This window comes from Bombina bombina, chromosome 4 (assembly GCF_027579735.1).
Source record: "Bombina bombina isolate aBomBom1 chromosome 4, aBomBom1.pri, whole genome shotgun sequence".
Lineage (NCBI taxonomy): Eukaryota > Metazoa > Chordata > Amphibia > Anura > Bombinatoridae > Bombina > Bombina bombina.
In genome coordinates this window covers 233,158,970-233,176,875 of record NC_069502.1, presented here as the reverse complement: position 1 = coordinate 233,176,875, position 17,906 = coordinate 233,158,970, and the positions used below count along the sequence as shown (strand labels likewise).

General features: G+C 41.1%; 2 protein-coding genes across 9 annotated transcripts in view; one reads left to right on the top strand and one right to left on the bottom strand.

The window, feature by feature from the left end:
* Positions 1 to 17,906, bottom strand: part of TRIP12 (thyroid hormone receptor interactor 12) — a 1,052,161-nt gene that overhangs the window by 1,026,837 nt on the left and 7,418 nt on the right. Inside the window, exon 1 of one of the 8 annotated variants that reach the window (XM_053709827.1) lies at positions 16,678 to 16,701. The exons of the other annotated variants lie outside the window; for them this stretch is intronic. The gene's annotated coding sequence lies outside the window, so the exon portion shown is untranslated. Of the gene's footprint in view, positions 1 to 16,677; positions 16,702 to 17,906 lie in introns of those variants that run through there. 8 annotated transcript variants of the gene reach the window in all.
* FBXO36 (F-box protein 36) overlaps positions 9,801 to 17,906 on the top strand; it is a 128,635-nt gene continuing 120,529 nt past the window's right edge. The window contains exon 1 of the mRNA XM_053711461.1: positions 9,801 to 9,827. Coding sequence (XP_053567436.1) covers positions 9,801 to 9,827 — 27 coding nt within the window. The remainder of the gene's footprint in view (positions 9,828 to 17,906) is intronic.

The window sequence follows — 17,906 nt, the reverse complement described above, 5'->3', positions numbered from 1 at the left end:
GCATCCACCATCTCCGCCTGAGGATCCCTGGACCTGAAAAGGTACCTGGGAAACTCCTTGATTAGATGAGAGGCCATTAGAACCACTTCTGGAAAACCCCACATTTAAATCTGAGAAAACATCTGTATGGAGAGACCACTCGCCCGGATGTAAAATCTGACGGCTGAGATAATCCAACTCCCAATAATCTAAACCTGAGATATGAATCGTAAAATTTAGACAGATGAATTCCGCCTAAAAAAATATTCGAATACCATTTTTTTTTTAATTGCTAAGGAAATGCGAGTCCCCCCTTGTTGATTGACATATGCCAAAGTTGTGATGTAGTCAGTCTGAAGGCAAAATGAAAAGTTCTCTCCTAATAGAGGACAAGCCTGAAGAGCTCTGAAAATAGCACAGAGTTCTAAAATATTAATTGGTAACCTCCCAACCCCCATAGGAGGCAAAATTTGTAAAACTGAGTTGTGGGTGTGGTGGGAGGTGTATTTATAGTCATTTTGAGGTTTGGGAAACTTTGCCCCCTCCTGGTAGGAATGTATATCCCATACGTCACTAGCTCATGGACTCTTGCCAATTACATGAAAGAACACAAACTTAACAGAAAGAGAAAGTAAAAAATGAAACAATAAAATACATAAATTCAAGGATTTTAAAATTACAATCATTGAGTATGAAGAGGACACACAAATAGATCAGAGCTTGACAAATTTGCTAGAATCCAGGAGCCAGCCCAATGTTTAGAATCCAGAAATGTTTGGACAGTGATGAAGGATGGTCAGTGATAATCAAATATATAGATTTGCACAGTTGATTTTTTGCCCCAGGTTTCCATGCAAATTAATGTTGAACACAGAGAGAAAAATAGAAAGAAAAATCTCAACTAGAGCTGCAACAACTAGTCGATAATAATTGATTATGAAAATAGTTGTCAACAAATCTCATAATCGATTAGTTGGTCTGTGGACAGCACCAACTGCTTTACTCCAATGAGTTCCTACACATGGTATTGTGTTTTATGGTTATGCCCTTAGCCTAAAGGACGTCTACAGACATTTACTTTTCACTTTTTCAGAAGAGTATAAGTTTACAACTACTCCTGGCTTATGTGCAACCCAGAAATACAATAGGAGTCATTTGAATTGTTTATATTAAATCAGGTGATTTAGGACTATGCTTTGCATGATTAAGTACAAGCTTGTTATTTACACCTAGCCATAGACTGATGGGAGTTATTTAAAATATGCATTATTATCCGTTTCCACAATTATTAGCGGATTGCTTGCTATTCCTGATTAGATGTACTGCATAGATAAATGTGTAAGGCTTTGTCCTGATATTGATATATAGTCTTTAACGCTTTTGACTTTTTAGATTTTTAATTAAATTGTAATATGTACCAAATTCAACCTCTATAAGTATATAACTGTTATTTTAAGAGCGGACTAGATATTTTTTCCCTAACCTTTATAGCTGGTTATTTACCATTGTATAAAGATATTCAAGATATTTTTACGTTATAATGAAGTCCAGGCTTACTTTGTTAAGAAGCCCCTTGCATTGGTGGCGCTAACAAAGATAAATAATATCCCACCTTGGTGATATTGGCAAAACCCACTTATGCATCTCAGGCACCATCTGAGCGCCTCTTTTCTGCTGCAGGCAAAATAGCTTGCAAAAAGAGAGCCAGCATCAGCCAGGAGCATGTGGTCATGTTGTCATTTGTGCATTTGAATGCAAAGTTTCTGAGAGAGAGTGACTAACAGAATGTTATTAACAGTGATAGTCTACCTCTTTGTAGTTCTACCTCTTTTTAAACAGTTTGTTTTGGGGGTTTTTTTTGCTTGATAATAAAAATGTGTTCTGCTGCCGGTTGAAAAATTGGACAAACAGTTGTGTTAATGTAAAGTTTTAGTCTGAAGTTTATATTTATAACACTCAGTATGTGGATTTTATTTGAAATAACAGAATTTATGTTTACCTGATAAATTACTTTCTCCAACGGTGTGTCCGGTCCACGGCGTCATCCTTACTTGTGGGGATATTCTCTTCCCCAACAGGAAATGGCAAAGAGCCCAGCAAAGCTGGTCACATGATCCCTCCTAGGCTCCGCCTACCCCAGTCATTCGACCGACGTTAAGGAGGAATATTTGCATAGGAGAAACCATATGATACCGTGGTGACTGTAGTTAAAGAAAATAAATTATCAGACCTGATTAAAAAACCAGGGCGGGCCGTGGACCGCACACACCGTTGGAGAAAGTAATTTATCAGGTAAACATAAATTCTGTTTTCTCCAACATAGGTGTGTCCGGTCCACGGCGTCATCCTTACTTGTGGGAACCAATACCAAAGCTTTAGGACACGGATGATGGGAGGGAGCAAATCAGGTCACCTAGATGGAAGGCACCACGGTTTGCAAAACCTTTCTCCCAAAAATAGCCTCAGAAGAAGCAAAAGTATCAAACTTGTAAAATTTGGTAAAAGTGTGCAGTGAAGACCAAGTCGCTGCCCTACATATCTGATCAACAGAAGCCTCGTTCTTGAAGGCCCATGTGGAAGCCACAGCCCTAGTGGAATGAGCTGTGATTCTTTCGGGAGGCTGCCGTCCGGCAGTCTCGTAAGCCAATCTGATGATGCTTTTAATCCAAAAAGAGAGAGAGGTAGAAGCTTTTTGACCTCTCCTTTTACCGGAATAAACAACAAACAAGGAAGATGTTTGTCTAAAATCCTTTGTAGCGTCTAAATAGAATTTTAGAGCGCGAACAACATCCAAATTGTGCAACAAACGTTCCTTCTTTGAAACTGGTTTCGGGCACAGAGAAGGTACGATAATCTCCTGGTTAATGTTTTTGTTAGAAACAACTTTTGGAAGAAAACCAGGTTTAGTACGTAAAACCACCTTATCTGCATGGAACACCAGATAAGGAGGAGAACACTGCAGAGCAGATAATTCTGAAACTCTTCTAGCAGAAGAAATTGCAACCAAAAACAAAACTTTCCAAGATAATAACTTAATATCAACGGAATGTAAGGGTTCAAACGGAACCCCCTGAAGAACTGAAAGAACTAAGTTGAGACTCCAAGGAGGAGTCAAAGGTTTGTAAACAGGCTTGATTCTAACCAGAGCCTGAACAAAGGCTTGAACATCTGGCACAGCTGCCAGCTTTTTGTGAAGTAACACAGACAAGGCAGAAATCTGTCCCTTCAGGGAACTTGCAGATAATCCTTTTTCCAATCCTTCTTGAAGGAAGGATAGAATCTTAACCTTGTCCCAAGGGAATCCTTTAGATTCACACCAACAGATATATTTTTTCCAAATTTTGTGGTAAATCTTTCTAGTTACAGGCTTTCTGGCCTGAACAAGAGTATCGATAACAGAATCTGAGAACCCTCGCTTCGATAAGATCAAGCGTTCAATCTCCAAGCAGTCAGCTGGAGTGAGACCAGATTCGGATGTTCGAACGGACCTTGAACAAGAAGGTCTCGTCTCAAAGGTAGCTTCCATGGTGGAGCCGATGACATATTCACCAGATCTGCATACCAAGTCCTGCGTGGCCACGCAGGAGCTATCAAGATCACCGACGCCCTCTCCTGATTGATCCTGGCTACCAGCCTGGGGATGAGAGGAAACGGCGGGAATACATAAGCTAGTTTGAAGGTCCAAGGTGCTACTAGTGCATCCACTAGAGCCGCCTTGGGATCCCTGGATCTGGACCCGTAGCAAGGAACTTTGAAGTTCTGACGAGAGGCCATCAGATCCATGTCTGGAATGCCCCACAGTTGAGTGACTTGGGCAAAGATTTCCGGATGGAGTTCCCACTCCCCCGGATGCAATGTCTGACGACTCAGAAAATCCGCTTCCCAATTTTCCACTCCTGGGATGTGGATAGCAGACAGGTGGCAGGAGTGAGACTCCGCCCATAGAATAATTTTGGTCACTTCTTCCATCGCCAGGGAACTCCTTGTTCCCCCCTGATGGTTGATGTACGCAACAGTTGTCATGTTGTCTGATTGAAACCGTATGAACTTGGCCCTCGCTAGCTGAGGCCAAGCCTTGAGAGCATTGAATATCGCTCTCAGTTCCAGAATATTTATCGGTAGAAGAGATTCTTCCCGAGACCAAAGACCCTGAGCTTTCAGGGATCCCCAGACCGCGCCCCAGCCCATCAGACTGGCGTCGGTCGTGACAATGACCCACTCTGGTCTGCGGAAGGTCATCCCTTGTGACAGGTTGTCCAGGGACAGCCACCAACGGAGTGAGTCTCTGGTCCTCTGATTTACTTGTATCCTCGGAGACAAGTCTGTATAGTCCCCATTCCACTGACTGAGCATGCACAGTTGTAATGGTCTTAGATGAATGCGCGCAAAAGGAACTATGTCCATTGCCGCTACCATCAAACCTATCACTTCCATGCACTGCGCTATGGAAGGAAGAGGAACGGAATGAAGTATCCGACAAGAGTCTAGAAGTTTTGTTTTTCTGGCCTCTGTCAGAAAAATCCTCATTTCTAAGGAGTCTATTATTGTTCCCAAGAAGGGAACCCTTGTTGACGGAGATAGAGAACTCTTTTCCACGTTCACTTTCCATCCGTGAGATCTGAGAAAGGCTAGGACGATGTCCGTGTGAGCCTTTGCTTGAGGAAGGGACGACGCTTGAATCAGAATGTCGTCCAAGTAAGGTACTACAGCAATGCCCCTTGGTCTTAGCACAGCTAGAAGGGACCCTAGTACCTTTGTGAAAATCCTTGGAGCAGTGGCTAATCCGAAAGGAAGCGCCACGAACTGGTAATGCTTGTCCAGGAATGCGAACCTTAGGAACCGATGATGTTCCTTGTGGATAGGAATATGTAGATACGCATCCTTTAAATCCACCGTGGTCATGAATTGACCTTCCTGGATGGAAGGAAGAATTGTTCGAATGGTTTCCATTTTGAACGATGGAACCTTGAGAAACTTGTTTAAGATCTTGAGATCTAAGATTGGTCTGAACGTTCCCTCTTTTTTGGGAACTATGAACAGATTGGAGTAGAACCCCATCCCTTGTTCTCCTAATGGAACAGGATGAATCACTCCCATTTTTAACAGGTCTTCTACACAATGTAAGAATGCCTGTCTTTTTATGTGGTCTGAAGACAACTGAGACCTGTGGAACCTCCCCCTTGGGGGAAGCCCCTTGAATTCCAGAAGACAACCTTGGGAGACTATTTCTAGCGCCCAAGGATCCAGAACATCTCTTGCCCAAGCCTGAGCGAAGAGAGAGAGTCTGCCCCCCACCAGATCCGGTCCCGGATCGGGGGCCCACATTTCATGCTGTCTTGGTAGCAGTGGCAGGTTTCTTGGCCTGCTTTCCCTTGTTCCAGCCTTGCATTGGTCTCCAAGCTGGCTTAGCTTGAGAAGTATTACCCTCTTGCTTAGAGGACGTAGCACTTTGGGCTGGTCCGTTTCTACGAAAGGGACGAAAATTAGGTTTATTTTTGGCCTTGAAAGGCCGATCCTGAGGAAGGGCGTGGCCCTTACCCCCAGTGATATCAGAGATAATCTCTTTCAAGTCAGGGCCAAACAGCGTTTTCCCCTTGAAAGGAATGTTAAGTAGCTTGTTCTTGGAAGACGCATCAGCTGACCAAGATTTCAACCAAAGCGCTCTGCGCGCCACAATAGCAAACCCAGAATTCTTAGCCGCTAACCTAGCCAATTGCAAAATGGCGTCTAGGGTGAAAGAATTAGCCAATTTGAGAGCATTGATTCTGTCCATAATCTCCTCATAAGGAGGAGAATCACTATCGACCGCCTTTACCAGCTCATCGAACCAGAAACACGCGGCTGTAGCGACAGGGACAATGCATGAAATTGGTTGTAGAAGGTAACCCTGCTGAACAAACATCTTTTTAAGTAAACCTTCTAATTTTTTATCCATAGGATCTTTGAAAGCACAACTATCTTCTATGGGTATAGTGGTGCGTTTGTTTAAAGTGGAAACCGCTCCCTCGACCTTGGGGACTGTCTGCCATAAGTCCTTTCTGGGGTCGACCATAGGAAACAATTTTTTAAATATGGGGGGAGGGACGAAAGGAATACCGGGCCTTTCCCATTCTTTATTTACAATGTCCGCCACCCGCTTGGGTATAGGAAAAGCTTCTGGGAGCCCCGGGACCTCTAGGAACTTGTCCATTTTACATAGTTTCTCTGGGATGACCAAATTGTCACAATCATCCAGAGTGGATAATACCTCCTTAAGCAGAGCGCGGAGATGTTCCAACTTAAATTTAAACGTAATCACATCAGGTTCAGCTTGTTGAGAAATGTTCCCTGAATCAGTAATTTCTCCCTCAGACAAAACCTCCCTGGCCCCCTCAGACTGGTTTAGGGGCCCTTCAGAACCATTATTATCAGCGTCGTCATGCTCTTCAGTATCTAAAACAGAGCAGTCGCGCTTACGCTGATAAGTGTGCATTTTGGCTAAAATGTTTTTGACAGAATTATCCATTACAGCCGTTAATTGTTGCATAGTAAGGAGTATTGGCGCGCTAGATGTACTAGGGGCCTCCTGAGTGGGCAAGACTCGTGTAGACGAAGGAGGGAATGATGCAGTACCATGCTTACTCCCCTCGCTTGAGGAATCATCTTGGGCATCATTGTCATTGTCACATAAATCACATTTATTTAAATGAGAAGGAACTCTGGCTTCCCCACATTCAGAACACAGTCTATCTGGTAGTTCAGACATGTTAAACAGGCATAAACTTGATAACAAAGTACAAAAAACGTTTTAAAATAAAACCGTTACTGTCACTTTAAATTTTAAACTGAACACACTTTATTACTGCAATTGCGAAAAAATAAGAAGGAATTGTTCAAAATTCACCAAAATTTCATCACAGTGTCTTAAAGCCTTAAAAGTATTGCACACAAAATTTGGAAGCTTTAACCCTTAAAATAACGGAACCGGAGCCGTTTTTAACTTTAACCCCTTTACAGTCCCTGGTATCTGCTTTGCTGAGACCCAACCAAGCCCAAAGGGGAATACGATACCAAATGACGCCTTCAGAAAGTCTTTTCTATGTATCAGAGCTCCTCACACATGCGACTGCATGTCATGCCTCTCAAAAACAAGTGCGCAACACCGGCGCGAAAATGAGGCTCTGCCTATGATTTGGGAAAGCCCCTAAAGAATAAGGTGTCTAAAACAGTGCCTGCCGATATAATCTTATCAAAATACCCAGATTAAATGATTCCTCAAGGCTAAATATGTGTTAATAATGAATCGATTTAGCCCAGAAAAAGTCTACAGTCTTAATAAGCCCTTGTGAAGCCCTTATTTACTATCTTAATAAACATGGCTTACCGGATCCCATAGGGAAAATGACAGCTTCCAGCATTACATCGTCTTGTTAGAGTGTGTCATACCTCAAGCAGCCAGAGACTGCTCACTGTTCCCCCAACTGAAGTTAATTCCTCTCAACAGTCCTGTGTGGAACAGCCATGGATTTTAGTAACGGTTGCTAAAATCATTTTCCTCATACAAACAGAAATCTTCATCTCTTTTCTGTTTCTGAGTAAATAGTACATACCAGCACTATTTTAAAATAACAAACTCTTGATTGAATAATAAAAACTACAGTTAAACACTAAAAAACTCTAAGCCATCTCCGTGGAGATGTTGCCTGTACAACGGCAAAGAGAATGACTGGGGTAGGCGGAGCCTAGGAGGGATCATGTGACCAGCTTTGCTGGGCTCTTTGCCATTTCCTGTTGGGGAAGAGAATATCCCCACAAGTAAGGATGACGCCGTGGACCGGACACACCTATGTTGGAGAAATAGGATTTATTTTTAAATCTGATTAGTCGAAAAAAATAATCATCCGTTTAATCGATTATGAAAAAAATCATTAGTTGCAGCCCTAATTTCAACACTAAGGCATAGCAACGGGTCCCATGGAAATGGGCACTGCAGGGTCTTGAGGATGGAGGGGGGTGAAATTAATATTGCAATGTGGAAGCAGAGCACTGGAACTTTGACACAGCAAGAAATGTGCACAGTAATTATACATTACACCGAGCTCTTATTGAAAGAAAAAAAAAAAAAAAAAACACACCTTATATGCCAATGCCTGTACTTGCTCTCCTATGGTTGGGAAAAGACATATGCTTGTGACAGATTAATTCCCCTTCTTCTTGCTGGGTAACCTGACACGAAAGTGCTGTCCCACAATCTTAGCCCTGTGGCCATTCAGGTATTGGCAGCTTCAGCAAGGGAGTTATAACACTTGGAAGACTCTTCTCTTCCAATCTCTTGTATTCCACCATTCCCTACTCCCCAAACACACTTGGGACATGTAGTACCCAGACGCAACTTACAACATCCAAGTAACAGAGGCTGCAGGCAGTATAGTGGAAAACCAGGGTTCACAAATCCAGGAGCCACTTATTTGTTTAAGGCATCTTGATTTGTCAAGTAATTAAACATATAATATTGAGATAAGGTGAATTCAGCAATAATTAAAAGGGACACTGTACCCAAAATTTTTCTTTCGTGATTCAGATTGAGCGTGAAATTTTAAGCAACTTTCTAATTTACTCCTATTATCAAATTTTCTTCATTCTCTTGGTATCTTTATTTGAAATGCAAGAATGTAAGTTTAGATGCCGGCCCATTTTTGGTGAACAACTTGGGTTGTCCTTGCTGATTGGTTGATAAATTCATCCACCAATAAAAAAAGTGCTGTCCAGAGCACTGAAACCAAAAAAAAAGCTTAGATGCCTTCTTTTTTAAATAATGATAGCAAGAGAACGAAGAAAAATTGATAATAGGAGTAAATTAGAAAGTTGCTTAAAATTGCATGCTCTTTCTGAATTACAAAAGAAAAAATTTGGGTACAGTGTCCCTTTAATACAAAAGTTGATAAGACAATCCAAAGTTATTTTTTCTAATTATGATGAAAAACAAGCAGTGATAGTACAAATGCTAAATATTTAAATAATGCATGTGTGACCTGTTAATTAAATCTATGCAGCATGTAAAGCACACAGCTATTCCTCAATAGGGCAAGCCGCAAGTACAGCTATGTCAGTATAAAAAGACTAGATACATACTCTGAAAACTGGAATTTCACAAAAAATGTGCATAATTTTAGTGTCCATTTAATTGTGAATAAGAATCAAAAACATATAAAAACTTTTTTTTAACTTGGAAAATATCCAGTTTATAACCTAGCATACAATTCACAATTTAGTCTGGAAGCTTTCTAACAAACCTTTAATGTGTTCCCGGTGATCAATCTTACCTGCAGGAGTATATTAAAATGGTTTAAAAACAGTTCCTTTACCTGTTGAAACCACCACCTAAAGTGAAACTATGAATAGATTTTTAAGCTCGGTAGAAAAACTTGGTTACCAGAACAGCATAAATTAACCTCCCAGTGGGAGGTGGTAAAGAGATTTTTTTTTTTTATCTGAAATAGCTGGTTTTATTCCTACCGGCCTTAATTAGCATTTTAATACCCAACTATCAGACTATATACTAAAAGATTTAAAAAGGTCTGATTGTTCTGCAAGGTCTGATCATATAAATGGGCATGTCCTTGAGAACGACAGGTAATGGTTTTAATGATCAAAAACAGATATTTTAAAAACAAAATAAACATGAAGGAACAGTTTTTCATAAACTCTGCAGTAAGTAACAAGTCATATGGAAAAAATTAAGGGGAAACAAATTTTACATTACAATGTCACTTTAAATCAGATGATTTTGTTCTCAACAGCATTAAACGTAAAATTACTTGAATTTATATTGATAAGTAAACATGGGTATTAAACTGTTCTCACCCAAGGTAATCCTGAAAATATGTCCTGTTACGGAGGCCTGTGGACAGGTTTGAAGAAAAAAAAAAAACACACTTGTCTGATTTTCATCAGCACGATTATCCAGGATACATATATTGAAAGGGGGTTTCTTATTGGGAAGGTTAATTGTCTCTTTAAGATGAAAATTGTTGACTGGAACCAGTGTTTAATAACTGGTTATCCGCATCTTTATTCCTACAGATTTAAAAACTTGATCAGAACAAGGTACCAAAAAATAAATTAACAGTCAGAAAAACTTTTTTTATTCTGGGAAGGTCCACAAGATATATTAAAATCTAATCTATAAACCTCCAATAAGAAATAGGTGGCTTATAAAAAAAAAAAAAATTATGATTACCTGATAAATTTGTTTCTTTACAGATATGGAGAGTCCACAACGTCATTCACTTACTAGTGGGAATATCACTCAAGGCCAGCAGGAGGAAGCAAAGAGCACCACAGCAAATCTGTTAAGTGTCACTCCCCTACCCATAATTCCCAGTCATTCGACCGAAGGGAAAAGGAATAACACAAAGGTGTAGAGGTGCCGGAGCTTCAGTAAAAAAAATAACTATCTTAATAAAGGGTGGGGTTGTGGACTCTCCATATCCGGAAAGAAAGAAATTTATCAGGCAAGCATAAATTTTGTTTTCTTTCCTAAGATATGGAGAATCCACAACATAATTTCAATTACAGGTGGGAACCAATACCCAAGCTAGAGGACACAGAATGAACAGGGAGAGAGAACAAGACAGGCAGACCTAAACAGAAGGCACCACCGCTTGAAGAACCTTTCTCCCAAAAGAGGCCTCAGCCGAGGAAAAAGTATCAAAATTTGGAAAAAGTATGCAGAGAGGACCAAGTTGCAGCCTTGCAAATCTGTTCCACAGAAGCTTCATTTTGAAAGCCCAAGAAGAGGAGACAGCCCTAGTGGAATGAGCTGTAATTCTCTCAGGGGGCTGCTGTCCAGCAGTTTAATAAGCAAAAAGAATCCTACTTCTCAACCAGAGGGAAAGAAGTAGAAGTAGCCTTCTGATCCTTACGCTTTCCTAAGAAACAAACAGGGCAGAAGAATAGCGAAAATCCTTATTAGCCTGTAGGTAAAATTTTAGAGCACGCACAACATCCAAGTTGTGCAACAGACGTTCTTTATGAGGAGGACTGGGACAGAGAGAAGGAACAACAATTTCCTGATTAATATTTCTATCCGAAACCACTTTAGGAAGAAACACCTTATCTGCATGAAAAATAAGGTAAGGCGAATCACACTGCAAAGCCGAGAGTTCCGAAACGTAATTTCTTTGGAATGAATTGGCTCAAACGGAGCCTGCTGCAAAACTTTAAGAAGATTAAGGCTCCAAGGAGAAGCAACAGGTTTAAACAGGCCTGGTTCGGACGAAGGCCTGACAAAAAGATTAAACATCTGGCACATCCGCCAGATGCTTGTGTAACAAAATAGATAATGCAGAAATCTGACCTTTCAAAGAATTGACCGACAACCCTTTCTCCAGACTTCCTGGAGAAAAGACAAAATTCTAGGAATTCTTACCCTACACTAAGAGTAGCCCTTAGATTCACACCAATAAAAGGTATTTACGCCATACCTTATGGTAAATTTTTTGAGTAACAGGCTTCCAAGCCTGGATCATGGTCTCAATGATCGACTCAGAAAATCCACGCTTAGACAGAACTAAGCGTTAAATCTCCAAGCAGTCAGCTTCAGAGAAACAAGATTTTGATGAAGAAATAGACCCTGAGTTAGAAGGTCCTTCCTCAGAGGATACCTCCAAGGCGGCCGAAATTACATCTTCACTAGATCTGTATACCAGATCCTGTGAGGCCATGCAGGATCTATTAGAATTACCAATGCTTTCTCGTTTGATACAAGCAATAACTTGTGGAAGGAGCACAAAAGGAGGACACAGGTATGCTAGACCGAAATCCCAAAGAACCACCAGAACATCAGAGCGGCCTGAGCATCTCTTGACCTTGAACCGTACCTTGTAGGCTTGGCGTTCTGCCAAGACGCCATCCGATCCAACTCCGGCACCCCCCATTTGAGGATTAACCTGGAAAACACCTCAGGATGTGGAGCCCACTCCCCTGGATGAAATATCTGTCTGTTCAGGAAATCTGCTTCCCAGTTGTCCACTCCAGGAATGTGGATGGCAGATAAACAATTGTGAGCTTCCGCCCACTGAATAATCCGTGCCACCTCCATCATGGCTAACGAGTCCCAAACTGCTCCCCAGTCTAGCAGGCTGGCGTTCGTGGCGACAATCACCCAGGAAGGTTTCTGGAAGCATGTGCCCTGCGAAAGCCACCACGGGAGAGTCTCTTGTCGACTGGTCTAGATCTATGTTCTGAGACAGATCTGAATGGTCTCCGTTCCATTGTCTGAGCATGCATAATTGCAGAGCTCTCAAATGGAATTCAGCAAAAGGGAATGATGTCCATGGAAGCGACCATCAGACCAATGCCCTCCATACATTGAGCCACTGATGGCTGAACAGTAGACTTAAGAGAGGCAAGGAGAGAATTTTGGATTATCTGACTTCCGTCAGGGACCATAATAAAATCCCTATGAAAAAAATTTTTTTAGAAAACCACGCTTGTAGCTGGAATAAGGGAACTCTCTTCCAGATTCACTTTCCAACCATGGGAATGTAGAAAGGACAACAAGAACTCTGTATGAGAGCTTGCTTGTTGAAAATATGGCGCCTGAAGCAATATGTCGTCCAGGTATGGCGCCACTGCAATTCCCCGAGACCTGATCACTGCCAAGAGAGCCCCCAGAACCTTTGAAAAAATTCTGGGAGCTGTGGCAAGGCCAAACGGAAGAGCCACAAACTGAAAGTGTTTGTCTAGAAAGGCGAATCTCAGGAATGTTTGATGATCCCTGTGGATGGGAATTATGAAGATATGCGTCCTTCAGTTCTATGGTCGTCATGAACTGACCCTCTTGGACCAAAGGAAGAATGGAACGAATGGTTTCTATTTTGAAGGACGGTACCCTGAGAAACTTGTTGAGGCACTTTAAGTCTAAAATGGGTCGAAAAGTTCCCTCTTTTGGGAACAGATTTGGATAGAATCCTAGACCCTGTTCCCTTACTAGAACAATCACTCCCAGGGAGGAAAGGTCCTGAATACAGTTCTAGAATGCCTCTCTTTTTACATGGTCTGCAGATAATCTTGAGAGGTGGAATCTGCCCCTGGGAGGGAAAGTTTTTAATTCTATTTTGTAACCCTGAGAAACTATGTCCACAGCCCAAGGATCTGGGACATCTCGTCTCCACGCTTGACAAAACAGGAAAAGTCTACCCCCCACTTGATCCGAACCCGGACCGGGGGTCGACCCTTCATGCTGACAGACTCAGCTGAGGGTTTCTTTGATTGCTTCCCCTTATTCCAAGATGGATTGGGCTTCCAAGACGACTTGGAATGCCCCTGCTTGGAAGAGGAAGACTTTTGACCTTTGAAGTTACAAAAGGAACGAAAATTACTTTGACGTCATTTGAGTCTGTTCTTCTTGTCTTGCAGTAGAAAAGACCCTTTTGCACCCATATCAGAAATTATTTCTGCCAGACCAGGTCCGAACAAGGTCTTACCTCTAAATCCAAGCTTCTGGCGCTTCCTTACAAGGGTAACATCAGTTGACCAAGATTTTAGCCACAATGTCCTGCGGGCTAGGACAGTGAAGCCAGAAATCTTGGCTCCCAGTCTAATAACTTGCATGATAGCATCTGAAATAAAGGAATTGGCTAGTTTGAGAGCCTTAAGCCTATCTTGTATCTCCTCCAATGGAGTTTCTACTAAAATTGATTCAGACAAGGCATCGCACTTGCTACTGTGGCAATACAAACTGCAGGTTGCCAATGAAGACATTGATGAACATACATCTTCAAATAAGCTTCCAGCATTTTGTCCATGGGATCCTTAAAAGGAGCAGCTATCCTCTATAGGGATTGTAGTTCTCTTAGCCAGAGTTGAAATAGCCCCTTTTACTTTAGGCACCTTGTGCCAAGAATCTTTAATGGAATCAGCAACAGGAAACATCTTTTTCAATACGGGAGACGGGGAGAAAGGAATCCCTGGCATCTCCCATTCCTGTGAAAATCTCCTGTCACACGGCCTGGGACAGGAAAAACTTCCACAGAGGAAAGAACATCATTAGTATTTATTAAGTTTACTAGACTTCTTAGGTTTGACAATGACAGAAGTATCAGAGTCGTCCAAAGTAGCCAATACCTCCTTTAACAGTACACAAAAGGTGTTCAAGCTTAAGTCTGAAGTTTACTTCTTCAGTATCATATGAAGGAATAATACTGTCCGAATCTGAGATTTCACCCTCAGAGACTACCAACGTATCCTCCTCATCAGACTTATGGGGGAGGGAAACCTGCGTAGCAGTAGGTGGAACAGAAACCTTACTATCTGAATGTCTAATTTTCCTCTTATGTTTTTCCAGCATAGGAAAAGCAGATAATGCCGCAGATACCACAGAAGATACCTATGCAGCAAAATCTGCATGTAAATAAACTCCTCCAGGAGGCTGAGAGGAACTCCAGGACGCTGTATGTGACGCCATAGAGGCTTGGAAGGTTTGAGGAGAAAGCTGTGGCATTGCCTGAACAGCATCATCCTGAGAGACATTGGGCTCAGAGGACAAAAATGTATCTTTAAATTGATGTGTTCTAGCAAAGTATGCAGCACAGAATTGCATAGGCAAAACAATTTGTGCCTCTAGGCATAACAAGCATTTGCCAAAAGACAGTCTTGGTACATGTCCATAATACTAAATAAACAATTCCACAAATTGTATAACTTTTTTTTTAAATACACTGTCACTTTAAGAATTTTTAAAACCACAGCCGCTTAACATTATGCAAAAATTCTTTAAAATAAACCAATCGTGCCCCCTACACCTTAGACAGGCTGAGGTGCCTTACTGTAACACATACACAATTTGGCTGCCAGAAGTCTCTAAAACGATTGTATAGTAGACAGACACTGAAGAGACTGAAATTCAATGACGCCGCTCCACAAACATCAGACAGCAGAGAGAGGAAACTATGCCGCAAGTAAAAAGCGCGCGTTTCCCTCTGCCTACAACACCGGAGATTAATTTACACAAACGCTCAAGCAGTCTGTCAGTTAGCCTGTTCTAGCAAAGCAAAGAAAACCAACTGCCAAATTTTACGTTTATAAATAAATCCCTGTATAAAACATAAGCCACACACATACTAATAAAGTATTTCAACAAAATTAGCCCAAAGAGGAAAAACATCCCAAAAAAGGGAAGATTAACCTCTAGTCTCAACATACATAATGTCCCACTGCCAAAGAAAATCCTGTATTAAGGATTTTAAAAATGTCCCCATCTACTGCATATGACATTCTTCTGAAGTACGTCTCCAAGACCTAGAAGACAAAAACATTTACCTGCAGTCTAGCTGTCCGGCAGGAAGACAGCTCACAAGGTGTGAAAGGACACATACTCCTTACAGAGACCTGTAGAAAAAGAAAGGAGTAACCAACTCTGGCTTTCTGTACAATGGGCAGCAATGTGTTAGTAAACAAAGCAAGGACTACCTCACAACTTCCTAACTGCTTAAAAGCCACCACTACTCGAGTCTACTGAAGAGATTGACGTGGAATCAGCTAAACCCAAATCCTTGCTTCCAGGGAAAAGTACCCGAAAAAGGAATTCATTTCTTCAGACACCAAACTTCACCTCCTCCATTGACAGAGGCAAAGAGAATGACTGGGGATTATGAGTAGGGGAGTGATACTTAAAAAGCTTTGCTTTGGTGCTGTTTGCCGCCGCCACCTCCTGTTGGCCAGGAGTGATATTCTCACTAGTAATTGAATGATGTTGTGGACTTCATATCTTAGGAAAGAAAAGGGATTTACCACTGGAAAATCTGTTGCAGCCTCAAAACCCACCATGGGACAAACTGGCATATACCCCTACTATAGTGTCTTTTATGAAGGAAATAATTTCCCTCAAAAATAAAAATAGTTGTGTTACTTGCACATTAGAGCACTGACAGGTTGTTCTTTTAGGACTATGAACCTATCTATAAACTGTAGAGGATTGTGTTTAACTTGTATTATGTGCACGCATTCCATTGTTTGTCATTGCTTATTAATGCTATTGCAACTCCTCCTTGCCACAAATCCAACCAGTGGCTGCCCAGGTTCCACTCCTCATCAAAACGGCAATTACATTTACCAGAATAGTTTGTGTCCAGGGAAGCAGATCCATCCACTTCATTTCAATTGTTGTACGCAGGTCACAAGTAATAGGGCAAAGGGTCAAACCAATGGCGCTTGTGTACCTGGCAACCAAGAAGTTAAATCACTGCTGGAAGAGTAAGTAGCAGTGATGTTACCCTTAACTGCCCAAATGGTCTCTGGGCAACCAAGGAGTCAAATCAAAGTGTGTGCATATTACATGATTGTATCTATATAAAATCTTAATCATAAGAAATATCCTAGAGTACCAACCCCTATTCTAAGAATGAGAGGGCTAGAAAAACCAATACATTTTTCCCCAAACTGAAGGATATGTAACTATTGTTGTCCTATCACTTCACTACCTCACAAACCAAACTGATAATCTCTCCAAAATTGCACCCACCAAAAGCAGACACCCCAGAAACCTCATATATGCACCCACCAGACACACATAAGGGCTGTTTATTGTGGCAGCTTATGTACAAATGATTAATGTGACATAAGAGGAAAAAATAAACTTTCATGGTTCAGGTAGACTTTTCAATTTAATAATGATACATTTACTTCAGTCTTGGTATCCTTTGTTTAAAAGCATACCTAAGGAGGCTCCGTAGCGGCACTGGAATACTGGAAGCAAGCTTATGATTGGTGGCTACACACATATGCCTGTTCAAATATTCCTGTGTCAAGAGAAAAAAAAAAAAGATTTGAAAAAGGGACATTAAACACTAAAAACCATTATGTAAGTATAATATTGAGGTTATTCCCTTCCTCCCTCTAGTCATGTGTCGCCATATGGAAATCTATCTATAACTACATTCCAGTGCTGATGTGTTTGCACATGTGAAACTCCCCTTCAGATATCTGAAGTGTAACCTAGGTTCCATAAAGTCAGTACCATGATTAGAGGAAGGTGGATGAAATGTATTTAGTGTCCCTTTAAAAAAGGACCACTAAATACAGTAGAATTGCATAATTAACAAGTGCATGATAAGACAATGCAATAGCACTTATTGTAAATTTCACAAAAGCAGAAGATTATTTTTCTGGAAAACATTTTTTCTCCCATTTGCCAGCCCCCTCTGTACCATGTGATAGACAGCCAATCACAGACTAGTATACGTATAACCTGAGAGCTTGTGCACATACTTAGGAGCTCGTGCCTCAAAAAATAAACATATAAAAAGGATTGTGCAAATTGTATAGTGGAAGTAAATTGTAAAGATTTTTAAATTATGTGCCGTTTCTGAATCATGAAAGTTTGATTTTGATTTGAGTGTCCCTTTAATATTTGTGGGGCATAATTACCATTTTATAGCTGTGAGAGTTGTTCTAATCAGGCAATCTGTCATTAGGAATTTTTTGTGTACAAAAAGTGAGGTGCAATCAACGCTACTGATGTCACAGCAAAGAAACCAATAATCAGAACAAGAGAAAACCTTAAAGGGACAGTTTACTCAAAAATTTTCTCCCCTTTAATTTGTTCCCGATGATACACTTTACCTGCTGGAGTGTATTAAATTGTTTACAAGTAGCTCCTTTACCCTTATAGTGGCATTTGAAATTGTTAATTTAGCATGTGGTATCCCCACCTATTCTGAAAATTTGTGGCCGCGCGTACCAGCTATAAATAAGCTTTGTAAACACAGCCAGCAGAAGAAATTACACTCCCAGTGTGATAAAGCAGAGAGAAGGTAATAAAATGTTGATTTTCCATTGTTCTCTCAAAGTATTGGTGATTGTTTTAAGGACATCACAACGACAGTGCCGTGTGAATACAATGGAAGGAGCCGGTCCTGGACCACCGGTAACTGAGTGAAATGTTC